At 35.4% G+C, this 16899-nt stretch overlaps 1 protein-coding gene and 1 non-coding gene across 5 annotated transcripts in view; both read right to left on the minus strand.

Annotated features, from left to right (window-relative positions):
• TBCK (TBC1 domain containing kinase) overlaps nucleotides 1–16899 on the minus strand; it is a 227149-nt gene that overhangs the window by 30223 nt on the left and 180027 nt on the right. For all 4 annotated transcript variants that reach the window (XM_035030232.1, XM_035030235.1, XM_035030233.1 and 1 more), the window contains one exon: nucleotides 9624–9799. In XM_035030232.1, coding sequence (XP_034886123.1) covers nucleotides 9624–9799 — 176 coding nt within the window. The remainder of the gene's footprint in view (nucleotides 1–9623; nucleotides 9800–16899) is intronic.
• Nucleotides 13671–13804, minus strand: LOC118027150. The gene has a single exon (XR_004683776.1). It is a non-coding gene; the product is annotated as a small nucleolar RNA SNORA71 (small nucleolar RNA).

A 16899-nucleotide genomic window follows, 5' to 3' on the forward strand; every position in this document is an offset into this window, starting at 1 on the left:
TTAATCCAGACAGTGGAGACATTCCAGCAGTGGCTACCATATAGTCCCATATTATGCAAGGTCTATTCAGATATGGGAATACAACTAGCTACAAATTTTAATTCAGGTAGCTTGAACCTAGACCCAAATGGGATGAAAAAAATCTTACTAAACCTCCTTAATATCTATTCTGCTCTGAACACAAGTATCTCTAAATTATTTTGAAGAAATTTTTAGAAACTAATTCTTCAGGACACAGACACAAGAGCAATACTAGCATTGACTAAGAATGAATAATGTGGTATAATAATAAAAACAACTGAGTTTATGTGTTTTTCAAATTAAAAAAATTAAGCCTGAGGTTGTCTTTCCTATAGCTTCTGATATTAAAAAAAAGTAAGTGCTTTACAAATAAAGCTGAAAAAACAAGGATATGAGAATAATATTCCTTCAAAGTACTTCTTTTTTTTTTTTAAAGATTTTATTTATTTATTTATTTGAGAAAGAGCACATGAGAGGGGGGAGGGTCAGAGGGAGAAGCAGGCTCCCCGCCCAGCAGGGAGCCCGATGCGGGACTCGATCCCGGGACTCCAGGATCATGACCTGAGCCTAAAGCAGTCGCTTAACCAACTGAGCCACCCAGGCGCCCCTCCTTCAAAGTATTTCTGTTTACAGATAATATCAGTTGGTCCCACATTTACATGATTAAGACCACTCTTAATATGAACTCTAGAAATTTGAAACTCTATTTAGAACTATTAAAAAAAACAACAGTTCGGCTTGTGTATTATCTTTGAAGTTACTAACATTACTTATGAAATTTATGCCACTATATGAGAAACACTTTTATTGCCTCTTTAAAATATGCAATTATTGGGGTTGCTCAGCGCCTCACGGGGCAACTCTCAATGGTCGTCATGCGGCTGAACCTGAGTCTGGTGAGGCCACGTGCAAAGAAGGCCCGGACGCAAGGAGGGCGTTAAAGGACAGGAGGAAGCGAATTTCCGCTGAGCAAGGCAGGTTGCCGGCCCCGAGCCCGGCGGTTCTCAAGACCCTGGTGCTCCTGGCTGTCCTGTGAACATTGAAGATGTTCCTTGATTCAAGCCAGCACATGTGTGATTATTTGGATTATTTGGATTGTGACTTTCGGTGTTGTGGCTGTGGACTTCACCTTGGAGGAGAGGACTTTCTGGACTCCTCTTAGAGAAACTTATATAAAGATGCAGTACTGAGGAACTATAAGAACCTGAGCACAATGGGTTATTAACTCTCTATACCCAGTCTGATCTCATGGTTGGAACAAAAAGAGTGAGGACAGTAGAGAGAGGTAGTCTTCAAGGCTCCACACCCACATGGAACCCAAGGCGGGGTTTGAATTCTCCTATCCTGAGATCAATACCTAGGCTGAGATCAAGAGTCAGAGGCTTGACCTACTGAGCCACCCAGGTGCCCCTGTGTTTATTATTCTTTTCCGACCTCAAATCAAATGCATAGCCCAGGGGCGCCTGGGTGGCACAGTTGGTTCAGCTTGGGATTCTTGGTTTCTGCTCAGGTCATGATCTCAGGGTGGTGAGATTGAGCCCTGCATCGGGCTCTGCGGTTAGCATGGAGTCAGTTTGAGATTCTCTCTCTCTCTCCCTGTGCCCCTCTTGCTCATGCTCTCTCTCTCTGAAATACATAAATCTTTTTAAAAATGCATAACCCATTTTTCAGACTTTCTTCTATTATGTAAGCATTTGAAGCTTTGGCTCTCTCTGTACTGCTAGGGCTGAATCTCTAACAAAGTTTGGATAATTAGTAATTTTGTTAATTTTCAATAATAAATATTTAATTTGCACTACAGTGTGTAGTTTGACATTGATTGTTTCAAATGTGTTTATATATTTCTACCATATGTTGTATTTTTAATGTTTTTGTTATTGATTGTAACCAAGCTTCATTGTCTTTATAGAATTGTATTAATTTTTTGAAATGTTTGGATATGCTTTTTGGCCCTGTATGTAGTCAATTTTCAGAGGTGTTTTATGCAAGCTTGAAAAGAATGTTTAAAGCTATCAGTGTTCTGTCACTGGGTCCAGCTCATCAACTGTTTTGCTCAAGACTTTGTGGTTATTGAATGTTCCTCTAGTCTGTTCCAGAGAGTGGTGTATAAAAAATGTTCCACTCTAATGGTAGCTTTTAGAATTCACTTTTTATTTGGTCCATTTTTGTTTTCTATTTTTGAAAGCTGTGTTATATTAGCTGCATACCATTTTGGAATTGCTGTAGTTTTTTTGTGAATTAACTTTTAAGTATTGTGAGTAACCTTTATCTCTATAAATGCTAATTTCATTAAAATATCTTTTGTCAAAAAATTATGCAGTTATTGTTTGCTCTGAAATCCCTGTTATATATTAGAACAAAATAACTGACCTAAACCTTTGCCTAGATTAACTTTCATGTTTCTTTCTTATAAAAATAAAATGTGATTTCAACAGAAACTTAGCTGTTTAGCTTCTCTGACATAAACTGTTCAGCTCTAATATTAAGAATTTAGATTAGATTATCTCTAGATTTCCTCCTTATTTGAAAGTTGGGATTATGTCTTAATTGTCAAGTGGGTAAAGTCTGTCTTCATGTTCTCCAGCTTTCCTTTTCTGTATTCCTTACTTGTATTACTGGGCCCCATTGAAGTTAGGGTTAGTTCCCTCAGATTGTTGATATGCTTCTCCTTACCTACTATCACAAAAATTGACAATAGATTAAAATATTACCTCTTGCAGGATATTTATATTTTAACTGGGAATACTTATAAGCTAAATGACTAAAGTTTTAGCAGAATTTCAGGTAATGGGGCTCAGGGTATACTATCCCAAAATATGGCATCTTGGTATACTGAATATTTTAAGCTGAAGGAATTTGAGAAATGGCATGTGCAGAAAAGACTTTCTGACCTTTCCCTGAATCAAGACATAAAACTCTCAACTGAGGGATGCCTTCCCTATACTAAGAGGATGGGGATATCTTTATCTCTAAGACAGAGGGACACTAAAAGGAATCTGAACAAACAGGCCTTGTTAAGTTTCCTTTAGCTTAACTAAACTTAACTCATACCCACTTTTCCCTATCATAGGTTCTTGCCACTGTCCACTCTTCATCAAGCCTAGAATAAAAACTCTCAGGTTTAACCACTTCTTCAGATCTTCATTTTCTTATGAAGGCTCCCATGTCATGTAAACCTTACATTAAATAAATTTGTATGCTTTTCTCTTGTTAATTTGTCTTCTCTTACAGAGGCCCAGCCAAGAACTTAGAAGGGTAGAGGAAAAAGATACTTTTCCTCCCTTATACACATAGGAGGGTTCTATGGGGTGATAAGGCTAGCTCTTAAATTCATTGGTAGACAGTAACTTAATTTGCTGAAGGATAACTGCCCCCCCTTTCACAAACAATCATTTCAATTATTTTACATAGGTAAACAAAATGAGATAAAACTTAATTTTAGATTCTTAATCTCCTGAAAGAACAAATTACGAAAAAAATTTCACCTATATGAAGATATAAGAATTGTTAGCGAAAATTTCCTGTCTAAATGATCTTATTATAAAAGCAAAATAGAAGATAAAAACTATATACAGAGACTATAAGCAATTTGAAAAATATTATAAATGACCTTCAAAAATAACTTACTTTCCTTGGGAGAAGGAAAAGGTGTTAGAATTTTTTTGATGTTTTTTGTTTTTCTCTCTACTGTATAGGACTACATTTTGTTGGCAAGAGAAAGTTATTTTAAAAGTATACTAGTATTAAATATTTATTAATTTATTCAACAGAGAGATAAAGTCACATAAATCCCAGAGTTTAATTGCAAAGATTTACCTTAGTCGGAATTAAAAACTACTCTATAAAAATAATTCCCTTAAAAAAATATTATAAGGAATTCAATAGGCTTTCATTTGTTAAGTTTTAAAACACCAGAATCTAGTAATAATTTTGGGGAAAAGTTAATAGAAGAATATTTTTTTAAAGATTTATTTTAGAGAGCGAGAGAGGGAGAGGGAGAGAGCAAGAGAAAAAGCACACGAGTGGGGGTTAGGGCAGAGGGAGAGACTCTCCAGCAGACTTCCTGATGAGCATGGAGCTCTCTGGGGAGCTTGATCTCACAACCTGTGAGATCATGACCTGAGCTGAAATCAAGAGTCAGATGCTTAACTGATTGAGCCACCTAGGCACCCCAATAGAAGAATATTTTTAAGAGATTAAATTATTTAGTAGAAAAAAGCCTTTCTAACATGCTTCCCTCAAAGTGTTCTAACTTTGCTTTCCAATATTTAAAATAGTTCAGTTTTCTCAAGTGGGATTTATTCTGGGAATGCAAGGGTCATTTAATACTCACAAATCAATCAACATGATACACTACATCAACAAAACGAAGGATAAAAATCATATGATCATCTCAACAGATGCAGAAAAAGAATTTGACAAAATTCAACAGCAATTCATGATTAAAAACTCTCAACAAAGTGGGTTTGGAGGGAACATACCTCAATATAACAAAGGCCATTTATGAAAAACCCACAGCTAACATCATACTCAATGGTGAAAAACTAAGAGCTTTTCCTCTAAGATCAGGAACAAGACAAGGATGTCCACTCTCACCACTTTTATTAAACATAGTACTGGAAGTCTTAGCCACAGCAATTAGATAAGAAAAAGAAATAAGAGGCATCCATATTGGTAAAGAAGTTAAATCGTCACTATTTGCGGATGATGTAATACTATACATAGAAAATCCTAAAGACTCCACCAAACACTTACTAGAAATACTAAATGAATTCAGTAAAGTTGTAGGACATAAAATTAATACTGAGAAATAAGTAGCATTTCTATATACAAATAATAAAATAGGAGAAAGAGAAATTAAGAAAACAACTCCATTTATAATTGCACCAACCCCCCCCCCAAAAAAAAAACCCTAGGAATAAGCTTAAAGAGGTACTTTTTGAAGATTATAAAACATTGATGAAAGAAACTGAAGATGATGCAAACAAATGGAAAGACATTCCATGCTCATGGATTGGAAGGATTAATATTGTTAAAATGTCCATACTACCCAACACAATTTAAAGATTCAATGCAATCCCTATCAAAATACCAATAGCATATTTCACAAAACTAGAACAAATAATACTAAAATTTGTATGGGACCACAAAAGAACCTGAATAGCCAAAGCAACCCTGAGAAAGAAGAACAAAGCTGGAGGTATCACAATCTCAGATTTTAAGATACACCACAAAGTTGTAGTAATCAAAACAGTGTGGCACTGGCACATAGACACATAGATCAATGGAGCAAAACAGAGAGCCCAGAAATAAACCCCCACTTATATGGTCAGTTTATCTATGACAAAGGAGGCAAGAATATACAAGAGAAATACAGGCTTCCAATTATGGAATGAATACATCATGGGAATAAAAGGTACAGTATTAAAAAAAAAAAGAAGAAACATCTAGAAAAATGTTTGAACAAGTATGTGGACACCATCCCTAGCCAAGTTGGCACATAAAATTAACTGTCATATGATGGTTGATAAATTATTGAATAGTTGACTGATTCATTAAAAAAAGAGTTCAATTGGCAAAAAACGAAAAAAAAATTGTTTTCCTTGAATATGTGACTGTGTCTATATAAAGACAAATATTGGCAGATTTGTTTATTAGGGATTAGGCCCCCCTATATAAGGCACTGAAAGTAATAGCTCAGTTTGTGTGTAAGATTTGAAGGAATGTGTGTAGTATTTAAACACATAGTTTGGAATCAGTACATGTCTCATTCAGTCATTGATTTATATTCACTCATTTGTCTCTGTGTTGTTTATGCTTAACAACCCTATGCAGAGACCAAATAGTCACTTGCATAAAATTTAGGAGCATAAAGCTCAGGTACATGAGTTTGGCTCTACCAATTGCCAGTTGTATGGCCTTGGGCAAGTTGCTTAGCCTTTTTAAGCCTCAGTTTCTTTATCAGTAAAATAGAGATATTAGCAGAATCTACATCATACAACTAGCATCATGCTTGGTACACTGGGAGAGCTTAATCATTGCTATAGATTATTGAGGATTATAGATTTTTAGGAATTAGTAATTATAGGTATCCAAGGAATTGAGGGCATGTTACTAACTCTAAAACCACATTGCAGAGACTTCTGACCATCCTATACTTTCTCTTGGCTTCAGTGATTTTATCTCCTTTGACTTAATCTCTTACATTTCTGGTGTCTTTCCTGGTCCAAAATAGCCAAGCATGTTCATACACCAGGGTCACTGCCCTTGTTCTTTCTTCTGCCTAGAATGTTCCTCCTCCTATCATTTGTAGCCTGCCTCTTTACATCATTTAGCTCTGCTGAAATACTATCTTTTTTGAGAGGCTTTCCTTGAATACTTTATAGAACTCTATAATTCTCTTTTTCCCTGCTTTATTTTTATATATAGCATTTTTTGCTGTTTAAGATCTTATGATAGATATATTTATCTATCTTTCCAATTGAAATACAGTTTTCATGAGTGCAGGAAATTTGTCATTTTGTTCACCAACAAATCCTCAAACTCTGGTACACTATTGACTAGAATATACCAAGCTAACCGAATGAATGCTTCTAGCTCTAAATTCTGATTCTACTGACTTGTAAGTACTGTCTTGCTTCTGGGTTTAAAGGAAGAAAGGCCTCAGAAGTCACTGGGCACTTATAGAATGTACAAGGGCTTGTATATTGCCAACTCTTTATAACTTTGAAAGGTAATGGTAGGAGACTGGGGCACTGTGTCCTCCACCCTTCTGTTTTCCTTATATAAATATTTTCTGGGTACTTGCTAGGAGCCAAAACTGGTGCTGGGGTTATAAAGATTAGAAAGATATGAACCCTATACTTACCTCCTTCTGTTATCCAGAGATTACTTCTTTGCTGATACATTCTTTGTACCACTCATTTGGCACTTAATACATCATTGTCTTTACTCTTTATTTCCCACACAAAATATTTTCATGTTTTATATTCTTTATACTAAAAGCAACCTAGTGAATAAGAACTATATTTTATACCTTTTTCTTAAAAAAATTATCCACAGCACTAAAGACAGTAATATTTATTGGTTGCTATTAATGATGACATCTAAAAAAATCAAACACCACATTCTAATATATTAATTTGAAGCACTAAATTTATGAATCTCTTCATTACCATGAAACACTCTTCCCTTGCCTTTAATTCCTTGAGAATAGAATTTAAGATTAACAGAAAGAAATATTACTTATTGCCTCATAGTGTAATCAAATGGTATGCATCATTAGAGATTATAAAAGGTTTTTCAGCCTTGGAAGGCCATAGGTAGGTAGTTTAGATACCTCATTGAAAAGGGTTCTTAGAACCCACAGCTCTTCATTCTTCACTGTGTTCTTGATACTAAAAGAGACCTAATGACATCCAATCACTCTTGGATAGTTTAGCTTGTGGTTCTTCTCAAAGCAGTGTGATTGAGACACAGGTGCCAACATTTGGTGTTTAGAGGTGAGACAAAGCAGGTATGTGATAAAATAAGAGGATACTGAAAACAACAACAACAACAAAACTTAAGAATGTTGTAAGGATAAATAACACAACTTAAGAACACTTTGGTTTTAAAGTAGGCTTTCAAAAGGGGATTTAGAAAATTTCACAAGTTGGGTCCTTTGGGAGGGTTATAAAAGGTGGGTGACTTTATTTTTCTTTCTTCATTCCCTTGGGACCACTCCCCCCAAAATGGCACAAAGCACTACTGATTCTCTTCGTTCAGCCCGTGATTGTAAAGACGAAAACAACCAGCCCAGGTCTCTCCCTAGTTGCAACTATGAGCCACGTATTGTCAGATGACACAAAGGCATTCCTATGTTAGGCAACTTATCCATACTCATCAGAGAACAATGATCAGGCTAGCTGCTCTGCTTTCCGCTGTTCTAGTTATATTTATCCTGAAGAAAACAAAGGAGAGTAGTAATTTAAAAATCAGACTATGAGGTTTGAAAAACTTTGGACTGAATGTCACTCTCATATTGTGTGTATTTTACAATTTTAAGTAGTTATTTAAATTATTTGAAAGGAAGTGAGTGATGTGCATATAAGGTATTTTAATTATTTTAGAAGTAGTCTTTAAAATTAAAATAGGGTGGGGAGCCTGGGTGGCTCAATTGGTCGAGCATCTGACTCTTGGTTTTGGCTCAGGTTGTGATCTCATGGGTCCTGGGATGGAGCCCTGCCTCAGGCTCCACTCTCAGTAGGGAGTCTGCTTGCAGACTCTTTCCCTTTGCCCCTCCCTCCTCTCTCTCTCTCTCAAATAAATAAATAAATCTTTAAAAAAATAAAATTAAAAGGGCACTATAATGCTACACTTTTTGATGGTTTTATGAGAGACTATGACTAAAGGTTCAACCAAAAGAAACAAGCTATAAGGTTAAAAAATTAAATGTATTTTAAACCCTTGAAATAACAGATAAGAACTTTTACAGCAGGAGTTCCTGGACCTGTCAAGTGGAATTTAATGCTGCTTTTGGGAATCCACTGATCTACTCTGCTAAGGAACTTCCAGTATCCCCGAAGACCTAACAACGAGGGACATAAACATTTAGGCTCTCTCCAAACTCAGTAGTCTTTCACAAGTGAGGGAAAATAAAAAGTAGTAAATTTTCACAAAAATGTATCATTTGGAATAGCAGGCTCCCAAATTGTATTCTTAATAATCTAAGATTCTATGGATTGCTTCAGGAGTTCAGTAAATGTACAGCTTAAATTTCATTTCAAAAATTGTGATTGTAAATATGCACATGAAAACTCATATGCCAATTTTAGCATATAAGAAACCACTAATCTATTAACCCTCATTTTCATAGAACTCTCATTTATAGTTAGTAAATGATATAAATATTAACTTATGAAGAAAATCACTTAAAATTTCTTCATTTATACTTTATGAAATGAATTTCTAAGAAAGAATTTATTTTAAAGGGAGTTATCCTGTTAAAAAAATTTTGAAAATCATTTTACCTATATTCTAGAGTATGGAGAATCGAGGCATGCTTCATGAGAATCTGACAGATGAAGATATAAGCAGAAAGATTAAACTGCTACTATTTTGTAACTGTTCATACTTTAATGCCAAGCAAAATCCCAAGAAGTTACGGTATATTTAATAGTAAAATGTCAGTAAAAAATACTTTAATATATTCTCTAAAGACAATATTTTGAAAATTGTAATAAATATAAGTTCAAAGTTGAGATCTGTCAATCTCTCTTTCTAGGCTACGAAATAGGCCAGTTAAATAGTCTTCATCTTTGCCAAAATTTTATCTATAGCAAGAAGGATTCAAATACCCCCAAGAACAGCAATATACACTAGAGAAACACAAAAACCAAGAAAATGTCCCAATATCTGGTGTTATCTGGAAACCATTTTAAGGTCATGCAATGTTATATTATGCAAGTCTATTCTGGCATCTAGTTTGAGAGTTATTTAGCTACTTGAATTCAGAGGAATCCCAGATATGTTCATTGTTTTTGCCACACACCCTTAAAATGGAAAGGAAACAGTATGAGTAAGGCACTAGCATCCTTTAAAACCACATGTGTAAAGGATACTCTTCACTATTCCGGATGTCAACTACCAGGAGTTTTGGTTTACTGGACTTTGTCTTCTTGGTGGGTGTTTTGAAATGGCCTGTCACTGTGAGTTCACACAAGTCAATCAGGTCCTCTGCTGAAATCCGGGGTGATACTTCTGACTTTAGGTCATTTAATGGGATAGATTCTCTTGACTGAAAAAAAATATACAAACAACACAAATATTGAGAATAATACAGAGAGACAAACTATAGCCAATATAGAATATCTATAGGCTCTTGATATCAATCATTAGAGCATATAGGAGAACAGGAAACTGAATCTCACTTTAGTGGTCTACTGTGTAACGGTATTCTTTACTGTTGAGGTTTACTTACTCACAGAGGAAAGCATTCTTCTTTTGGTTCACTACAAGCTCCTGGCTCAAATTTTATAGAAAGAGATGAGGTAGATTTTGCCTTATGAGAGCACTGTGTATCTTTAAAGACAGCTCCTTTAAGTACACTTTTCTTCAAGTATAATTACTATTGTTGTGAATCACATTAATTAAAACTCTGGTAATATAAGTAGTTGCATTGTAACTCAGTATACATACTAATTAAAGAACCTGGTTCTAATATACACATTAGACTTTTATAACATAATTTATGTCACATATGGATAGTTGAACAGAAATTAGATTTTCAGAGACGAATGCAGAGCAACATAACACTTTCTTAGATAGTAAACAAAAATGACAATGTATCTTAATTGTGAAGGAGGTAAAATCAGACTCCAGACAATCAAGCCAGTACTTTGGTCTATGTGACTATTACATGGTGTAAGATTGATTCAGATTAAGGGCTATTTACAACTGTTCTCCATGTTATTTAGTAGGGAGAGGGAATTTCTTCCCCCCATAAAAGGCAACGCAATGCAATTCAACTCAATTCAGCCTAAATTTATGGAGCACTAGTAGTCACTCTTGAAAACTTATTTAACATAACTTGAGAATTTAAGAAATTTCAAAATTCACTTGATTGAAAACAGGGATTCAAAAGAAAAAATGTATTTATATGCTTAAGTTTTCAAAACTGAGTCTATTATCTCATTTACTCGTTTTCTCTGTTTTCACAATTCTGTTGTGGGATACCACATTTAGAATTTCCAATTTAGAATTTCTAGGCAGGAGAGAATAAAGCATATGGATCATTTATCAGACTTTTTAAAAGAGCTTTTATTTAACTTCCAGTTAGTTAACATACAGTGTAATATTAGTTTCAGGTGTAGAACATAGTGCTTCAGCACTTCCATACCACACCCAGTGCTCATCACTACAAGTGCACTCCTTAATCCCCATCACCTAGCTAACCCATCCTGTGCTTCCCCCCCCCCCCCCGTAACCATCAATTCAGACAGACTTATTTTGAAAAAAATTTGTTTTCGGTTGTAGTTTCAATGTCAGCTCTCATCCCTTGGGTTTCTCTGACTATGCCGTAAATTCTTTAGTGGTGAAGCACATTTTCTCCCACTTCATTAACTTTTAAATAGAAATGGAAATTGCTAAGCTTTGTGGGTTTATGGCTCTTAATAAAATATACACATTAGAAGTTTTAATTTTTTAATGCAAAGAATTAAATCTACTTAAATATTCTGAATTTAAAAATGCTTCAGAAAGATAAAAGAACTTTAAAATCAGCTGGCCATACAATCAATGCTTCCATCTCCTTTTTTGTTAGATTGCAATCTCAATAAGTATTTTTCCCAGCCTTCACATTAAGTTATACATTTATGAAGATAAAATAAAGAACTTTTGATTATCCTAGTTCTGCTTTTAGTCATTTAGTGATGAATGCGGCATTTCAAACAGAGGTTTCGTCTGAATGAAAGATGTGCCCTGGCTGATGAAGAAGAGAATTTGACAGAGAATTTGACCAGAGTATTCTCTATGAAGAACTGATTTAAGAAAGATCTGACCTTGGCATTGGTTCCAATCAAATGTATCATATATAAGGAGTTTCTCAAAGGAAAGAGCAATTGTTACATGAATGGTAAGAGTAGAAGAAGAGAGGAATCACTGACAAATTCATAACTTTCTGAACTTTTGTGAGTGTATATAAATGAAGAACATGACACATGCAAATTCCTCTGTGAATTAATTTTAAGAGATTAGTAAGCTAGACTTAGGACAAATTATATTACTTTGCTTTATGAAGAAAATAATTATGATACTAAAAATTACAGAATCTAGTTTCTCTTTATTAACACAATTTTATATGCAATTTTACTATTCATTGTATAATTTCCACTTAGAGGTACAAAAATAAAACTTCCTCTGTACAACTTTTGTTTCACTTAGTACAATTGACATTGGCATTTTCCTGTGTGACTGGGTTTCAAACTCATGGGGCTTTGTTTATGGACAGTGGACGGGAATTTTATTATTATTATTATTATTATTATTTTTTTTTAAAGATTTTATTTATTTATTTGACAGAGAGAGACACAGCGAGAGAGGGAACACAAGCAGGGGAAGTGTGAGAGGGAGAAGCAGGCTTCCCACGGAGGAGGGAGCCCGATGCGGGGCTTGATCCCAGGACTCTGGGATCATGACCTGAGCCGAAGGCAGACACTTAACAACTGAGCCACCCAGGCGCCCCTATTATTTATTTATTTAAAGATTTTATTTATTTATTTGAGAGAGAGACAGAGATAGCGAGAGAGAGCACAAGTGGGGAAGAGAGGGAGAAGCAGGCTCCCTGCTGAGCAGGAAGCCAGACCCAGGGCTCGATCCCAAGACCCCAGGATCTTGACCTGAGCTGAAGGCAGACGCTAATTAACTGAGCCACTTAGGCGCCCCAACAGTGGACAAGAATTTAAAATAACTATAGAACAACTCTGGAAATATCTATTAGTTTATCATTTCTGCCCAAGAACCTATATATACAATGCATATTAAGCCTAGACATCCAAATATCATAAGCCTATTTGTCTGGGAGCTACTCCTTTTAAAAAAATTCATATTTTATAGCCAACCTAGAGTCAGAGTTTTTGTTGTTTTGTTTTGTTTCCAAGTCTTTAAGGTTTACTGAATGGGTGGGCAGAGAGGAAAGTGATGAGAAGCTGCAATTCAAGAGAAAAAATCTTGGTCATTAAAGTCATTCCAGGCATAGCAGAGGGACACGGGGCTGGCCTTCCCTGTCCATCGCCTCTCAGGATACTGTTGTCAGCCAGCTGAAGTGGACCCCGGCCCCAGCCTCAGTGCCTTCCCTCTGATCTCCTATGTGAAGAGTTGATCCATGATGCTCTGAGTGGAGAGCAGGAGGCACTCTGGGGATGCTTCATGTGGGGATTCCTTCTCCATTCTCTGCCCCTCTGGTGTTCACAAATACCACCAAGAGAATCTTGGGGAGAAACATCAGCAAACCCAAGGGTCACTGACTCATGGCCTTGGGACTTACTTCAATAGCCTCTGGATCTAAGACTGACCTTGGGGCCCCATGGCCTAATGCCTGGCTAATAAGATGATACCTCTCACTGAACCTCTGCACATGCAGACCCACCTGGGACCTCCTGATCCAGGTTCTTCCTGAGGTTACCTCTCACATACATGGAACAGCAGTCATGAGATACTCCTGCAGGGGACAAGAAGCACTTGGCACTGCTTACATGCCCAAGAAACTGTTATATTCACCAAGAGGAAAACACTGGGAAAATCTTGGTCTTAGGAGGTGAATGCACTGAAAGCCTGCCTCCCTCCATCTACCTTGTGCTCAGTCACCCAAGGCTGTCCCATTTTGAACCTCTGAACATAAAGAAAACCTTGTAACTTTTCCTTCGCCTGCAGACCAGAACATAAGCAGCCTGTAATCACCTCAAATGCTGGGGCAGAAAAGGACATAGGGCTGCTGAAATTAACAGATCAGTGTCAGAAGACCACAGTTGTGTTCCACAACCAACTCAGACATGCACTGAGGCAGGACCCACTTTTGTTCTCCCTTTTTAAAGCCTCATAGAAACCACACTGAGCCAGGCAAAGAGAGCATGCAATAAGACAACACCTAAAAGGTGGTGGAGAGGAGGAAGTGTGGGAAAGCTCCAGAGTTTGGAAGGCACAGGAATGGACCCTCCAAACACTGGGAAGCGCTTTCAGCAACTCCTCTCCCTGCACTATCAATGACCAGGACACAGAGAGACCATGATCACTTTTGAATGCAGATGGAATCAGAATTTACTTAGCAGTGTCACTGAAAAAGAAATCATCCTTCAGTAGAATGGGCTCTCTGAAATGACTATCTGGATATATTAGTTATAATCCTAACTAAGCAAGGAAAAATCTAAACCTGGTAACAAGACAGGCATTTTGCTATGTACATTAAAGTATCATAAAGTACATAAAGTACAGTAAAGTATAATGTACATAAAGTACATTAATGACTTGGTCGTGATACCTGAGAATCTGAAATGGTAGACTTTAATGAGCGTATGTCTGTATACCCTTATGTTGAGTATGTAACCAGCAACCATAAGGGTATAACTGTATACACTTATGTTTTATATGTAAGGGCTCTTAAATAACTATAAAGGCATTTTTAGTGTGAGAATACAGGGCTGGTATCTAGAACACTCCTTCCATATTTCCTGTCATGGATTCTGGCACTAACTTTAACCTGGTTACCAAAGATAGAAATATGGAAATAAGCACAGATACTTTGTTCTTCCTTATTCCTCATTCCAATCTAACAAATCCCCAAGTTCCACCAACATACCTCTTGAATATGTTCCCTGATTCATTGCCCTGTCTCAAGGATTCATCATTTCTTACATGGACTCTAGAAGCTGTTTGCCTCTCTCTCTATCACCCTTTTCTCTACTTCCCTGTCACCTAGTCTTTCCTTCTAATTCATCTTCCAAATACCATTTGAGTTAAAAATAAAAATCTGATCATGTCACTTTTATAATTAAAAAAACCTCAATGGCTTCCAGACATTGATAGAATGAACTCAGAATTCCTTAGTATAGCATGTAAAGCCCTTTATGAATTAAACCCTGTCTATAGGCAGGAGACCATAGACCTCGGAGTTAGATTACCTGGATTCAAATCTTGGCCACCCCACTTATTAGTAGGTGTCTTTGGGTGTGATATTTAACTTCTCTGTCCAAGTCCTTTATCTATAAAGTGGGGAAAAGGTGCCAAACACATTTTCCCCCCAAATAATTCTATCTCATTTTAAAAGGGAATCTATATGATATAACAACCATTCCAAGGCAAAGAAAACAGTGAAGTGCCCCAGGGCATTTTTGTTAAGCTACCTTAACCTAATACTTAAACCTGAGAAAGACAGCACTAAACACACACATACATAATACTTTTTATGACTAAAGATTTTTTTTTTTTAAATCTCAAAACTAGAAAACTGAATGCAGTACCAGTTTGAAAGAATGACATACTAAAACCAAGTAGGGGCATGTTACAGGAAGGGTGGCTCAATATTAGGACAATTTTTAAAATAATTCATCACCTTTCATTAGGCAAAGGACACAAAGTATGTAACATCACTACAATTGACATAAAGCCATATGTGATAAAACTCAGCATTTGTTCTCAATTTTAGAAAAAGAAAAACTAATGGTAAACATGTATCAGAAAAGTTAGATGATGAAAGATGTTCTTTATTTCAAATATTTGACATTCTACTTAATAATGAACCACAGAGGTAGACTTATTAAAATGAAAATGCAAAAAATAAATAAATAAATAAATAATATAAAATGAAAATGCAAAAATATAGCTATCAGCATTATTATTTGTTACTGTTAATAGAAGTTGCTTCTGAGACAATAAGAAAAATAAATAAGGGGTATAAATATTGGAAAAGAAGAAATAAATTATTTTTATTTTTAGGTGATATAATAGTATTCTTAGAAATCTGGAATAATTAAAGGAAAATATAATAAAATTGGTAAGAATTTGGTAAGGCTTTAGTTACAACACCCATACCACAAAATCATTAGTTTTTCTATGGCAGCAGAAGCCAGTCAGAAAATACAATGAGCAAAAGCTTTCATTCGCAGTATCAAAACATCTCTCCAAAATAAAACATTTAGAAGTAAGTAGATCACATTTAAAGAAAATAAAACAGTTTCATGATGGGCATTTGAAAAAACAGAGATATAAGATGTTATCTAGAAAGAAATAGTCACTATTATAAGAACTTCATTTTTCTTTAGAGCAATGTATTAATATAAAACAATTTTATCAGACTCTTAAAAAGGATCTTTTTTTCAATTTTGAAATGTAAATTGTAAAATTCATTTGACAGACCAAATAAGTGTGAATGTCAAGAAAATATTGAAAGATAATACATTGTTATATATTAAAACTGTATAATATTAACAGTATGGTACTGCACCAGAATAGACTAAAAAATTAACAGGACATAATGGGGTAACAGAAGCAGACTCAAATACACAAGTATTTGCTGAAAGAATAGGATGCCATGTCAATCACTAGAGCAAGGATGTATTATTTAGGACACAGCGTTTGTAAAACTTACTCTCTAAAGTCACTTGGAAATTAAGGATTCCAAAAGCTATTTATAGCACTGGGTAATAAATGAGGCCAGTAGTGCTGCTTTCAGAAGATACCTGATAGATTTGATAGTTTCTTGGAAGTTTTGAGAACAAAGTATTGTTTATTAAATATCTACTTTATAATTCAAGAACTTAAAATAAGACAGCACAGAAAGTGACATACATTGCATTCATCTATAGAGAGAGATCAATCTGAATGTTGAGCAAAAACAATTTTTTTAAAAAGACTAATAAATCTCACTGAATAATTAGAATTGGAATAGTAACTGGCATACTAAAATACTCTTCTAAAAGAAAGGTGGAAATATGAATCATAAAGTATGAAGGGCAAAAGTAAGCATATTTATGAAGCAAGGAACATCACAGGCTAACCATGTATTTAATAATGTATATTTCAACACAGTAAAAATATACTTTTTCTTGAGGACAACTTGTAAAAGCAAATACCTACTCAAAGATTTTTTCAAGTGACATATAATATTTCTAGGAGAGAGACTGGATCAATGTAAACAGGCTGATGACAACACAGAGCCAGGTACCTAAATAGCTTGAATTTCTTGTATTTCTTTCTATTTCCCATAGCAAAAATAATAGGGCCCTGCCCAGCAAAGGTGCTAAGATGTTTGATAAATAATTACATGAATGTATAAAAGAATGAAGAGTGATGTTGTCCCTATGTTGAAACAAAGAGATATGTTGATATGCTATCAGATAACAGAAG

Source organism: Mirounga leonina, unplaced genomic scaffold, assembly GCF_011800145.1.
Source record: "Mirounga leonina isolate KUSES-001 unplaced genomic scaffold, KU_Mleo_1.0 Mir_357, whole genome shotgun sequence".
NCBI lineage: Eukaryota > Metazoa > Chordata > Mammalia > Carnivora > Phocidae > Mirounga > Mirounga leonina.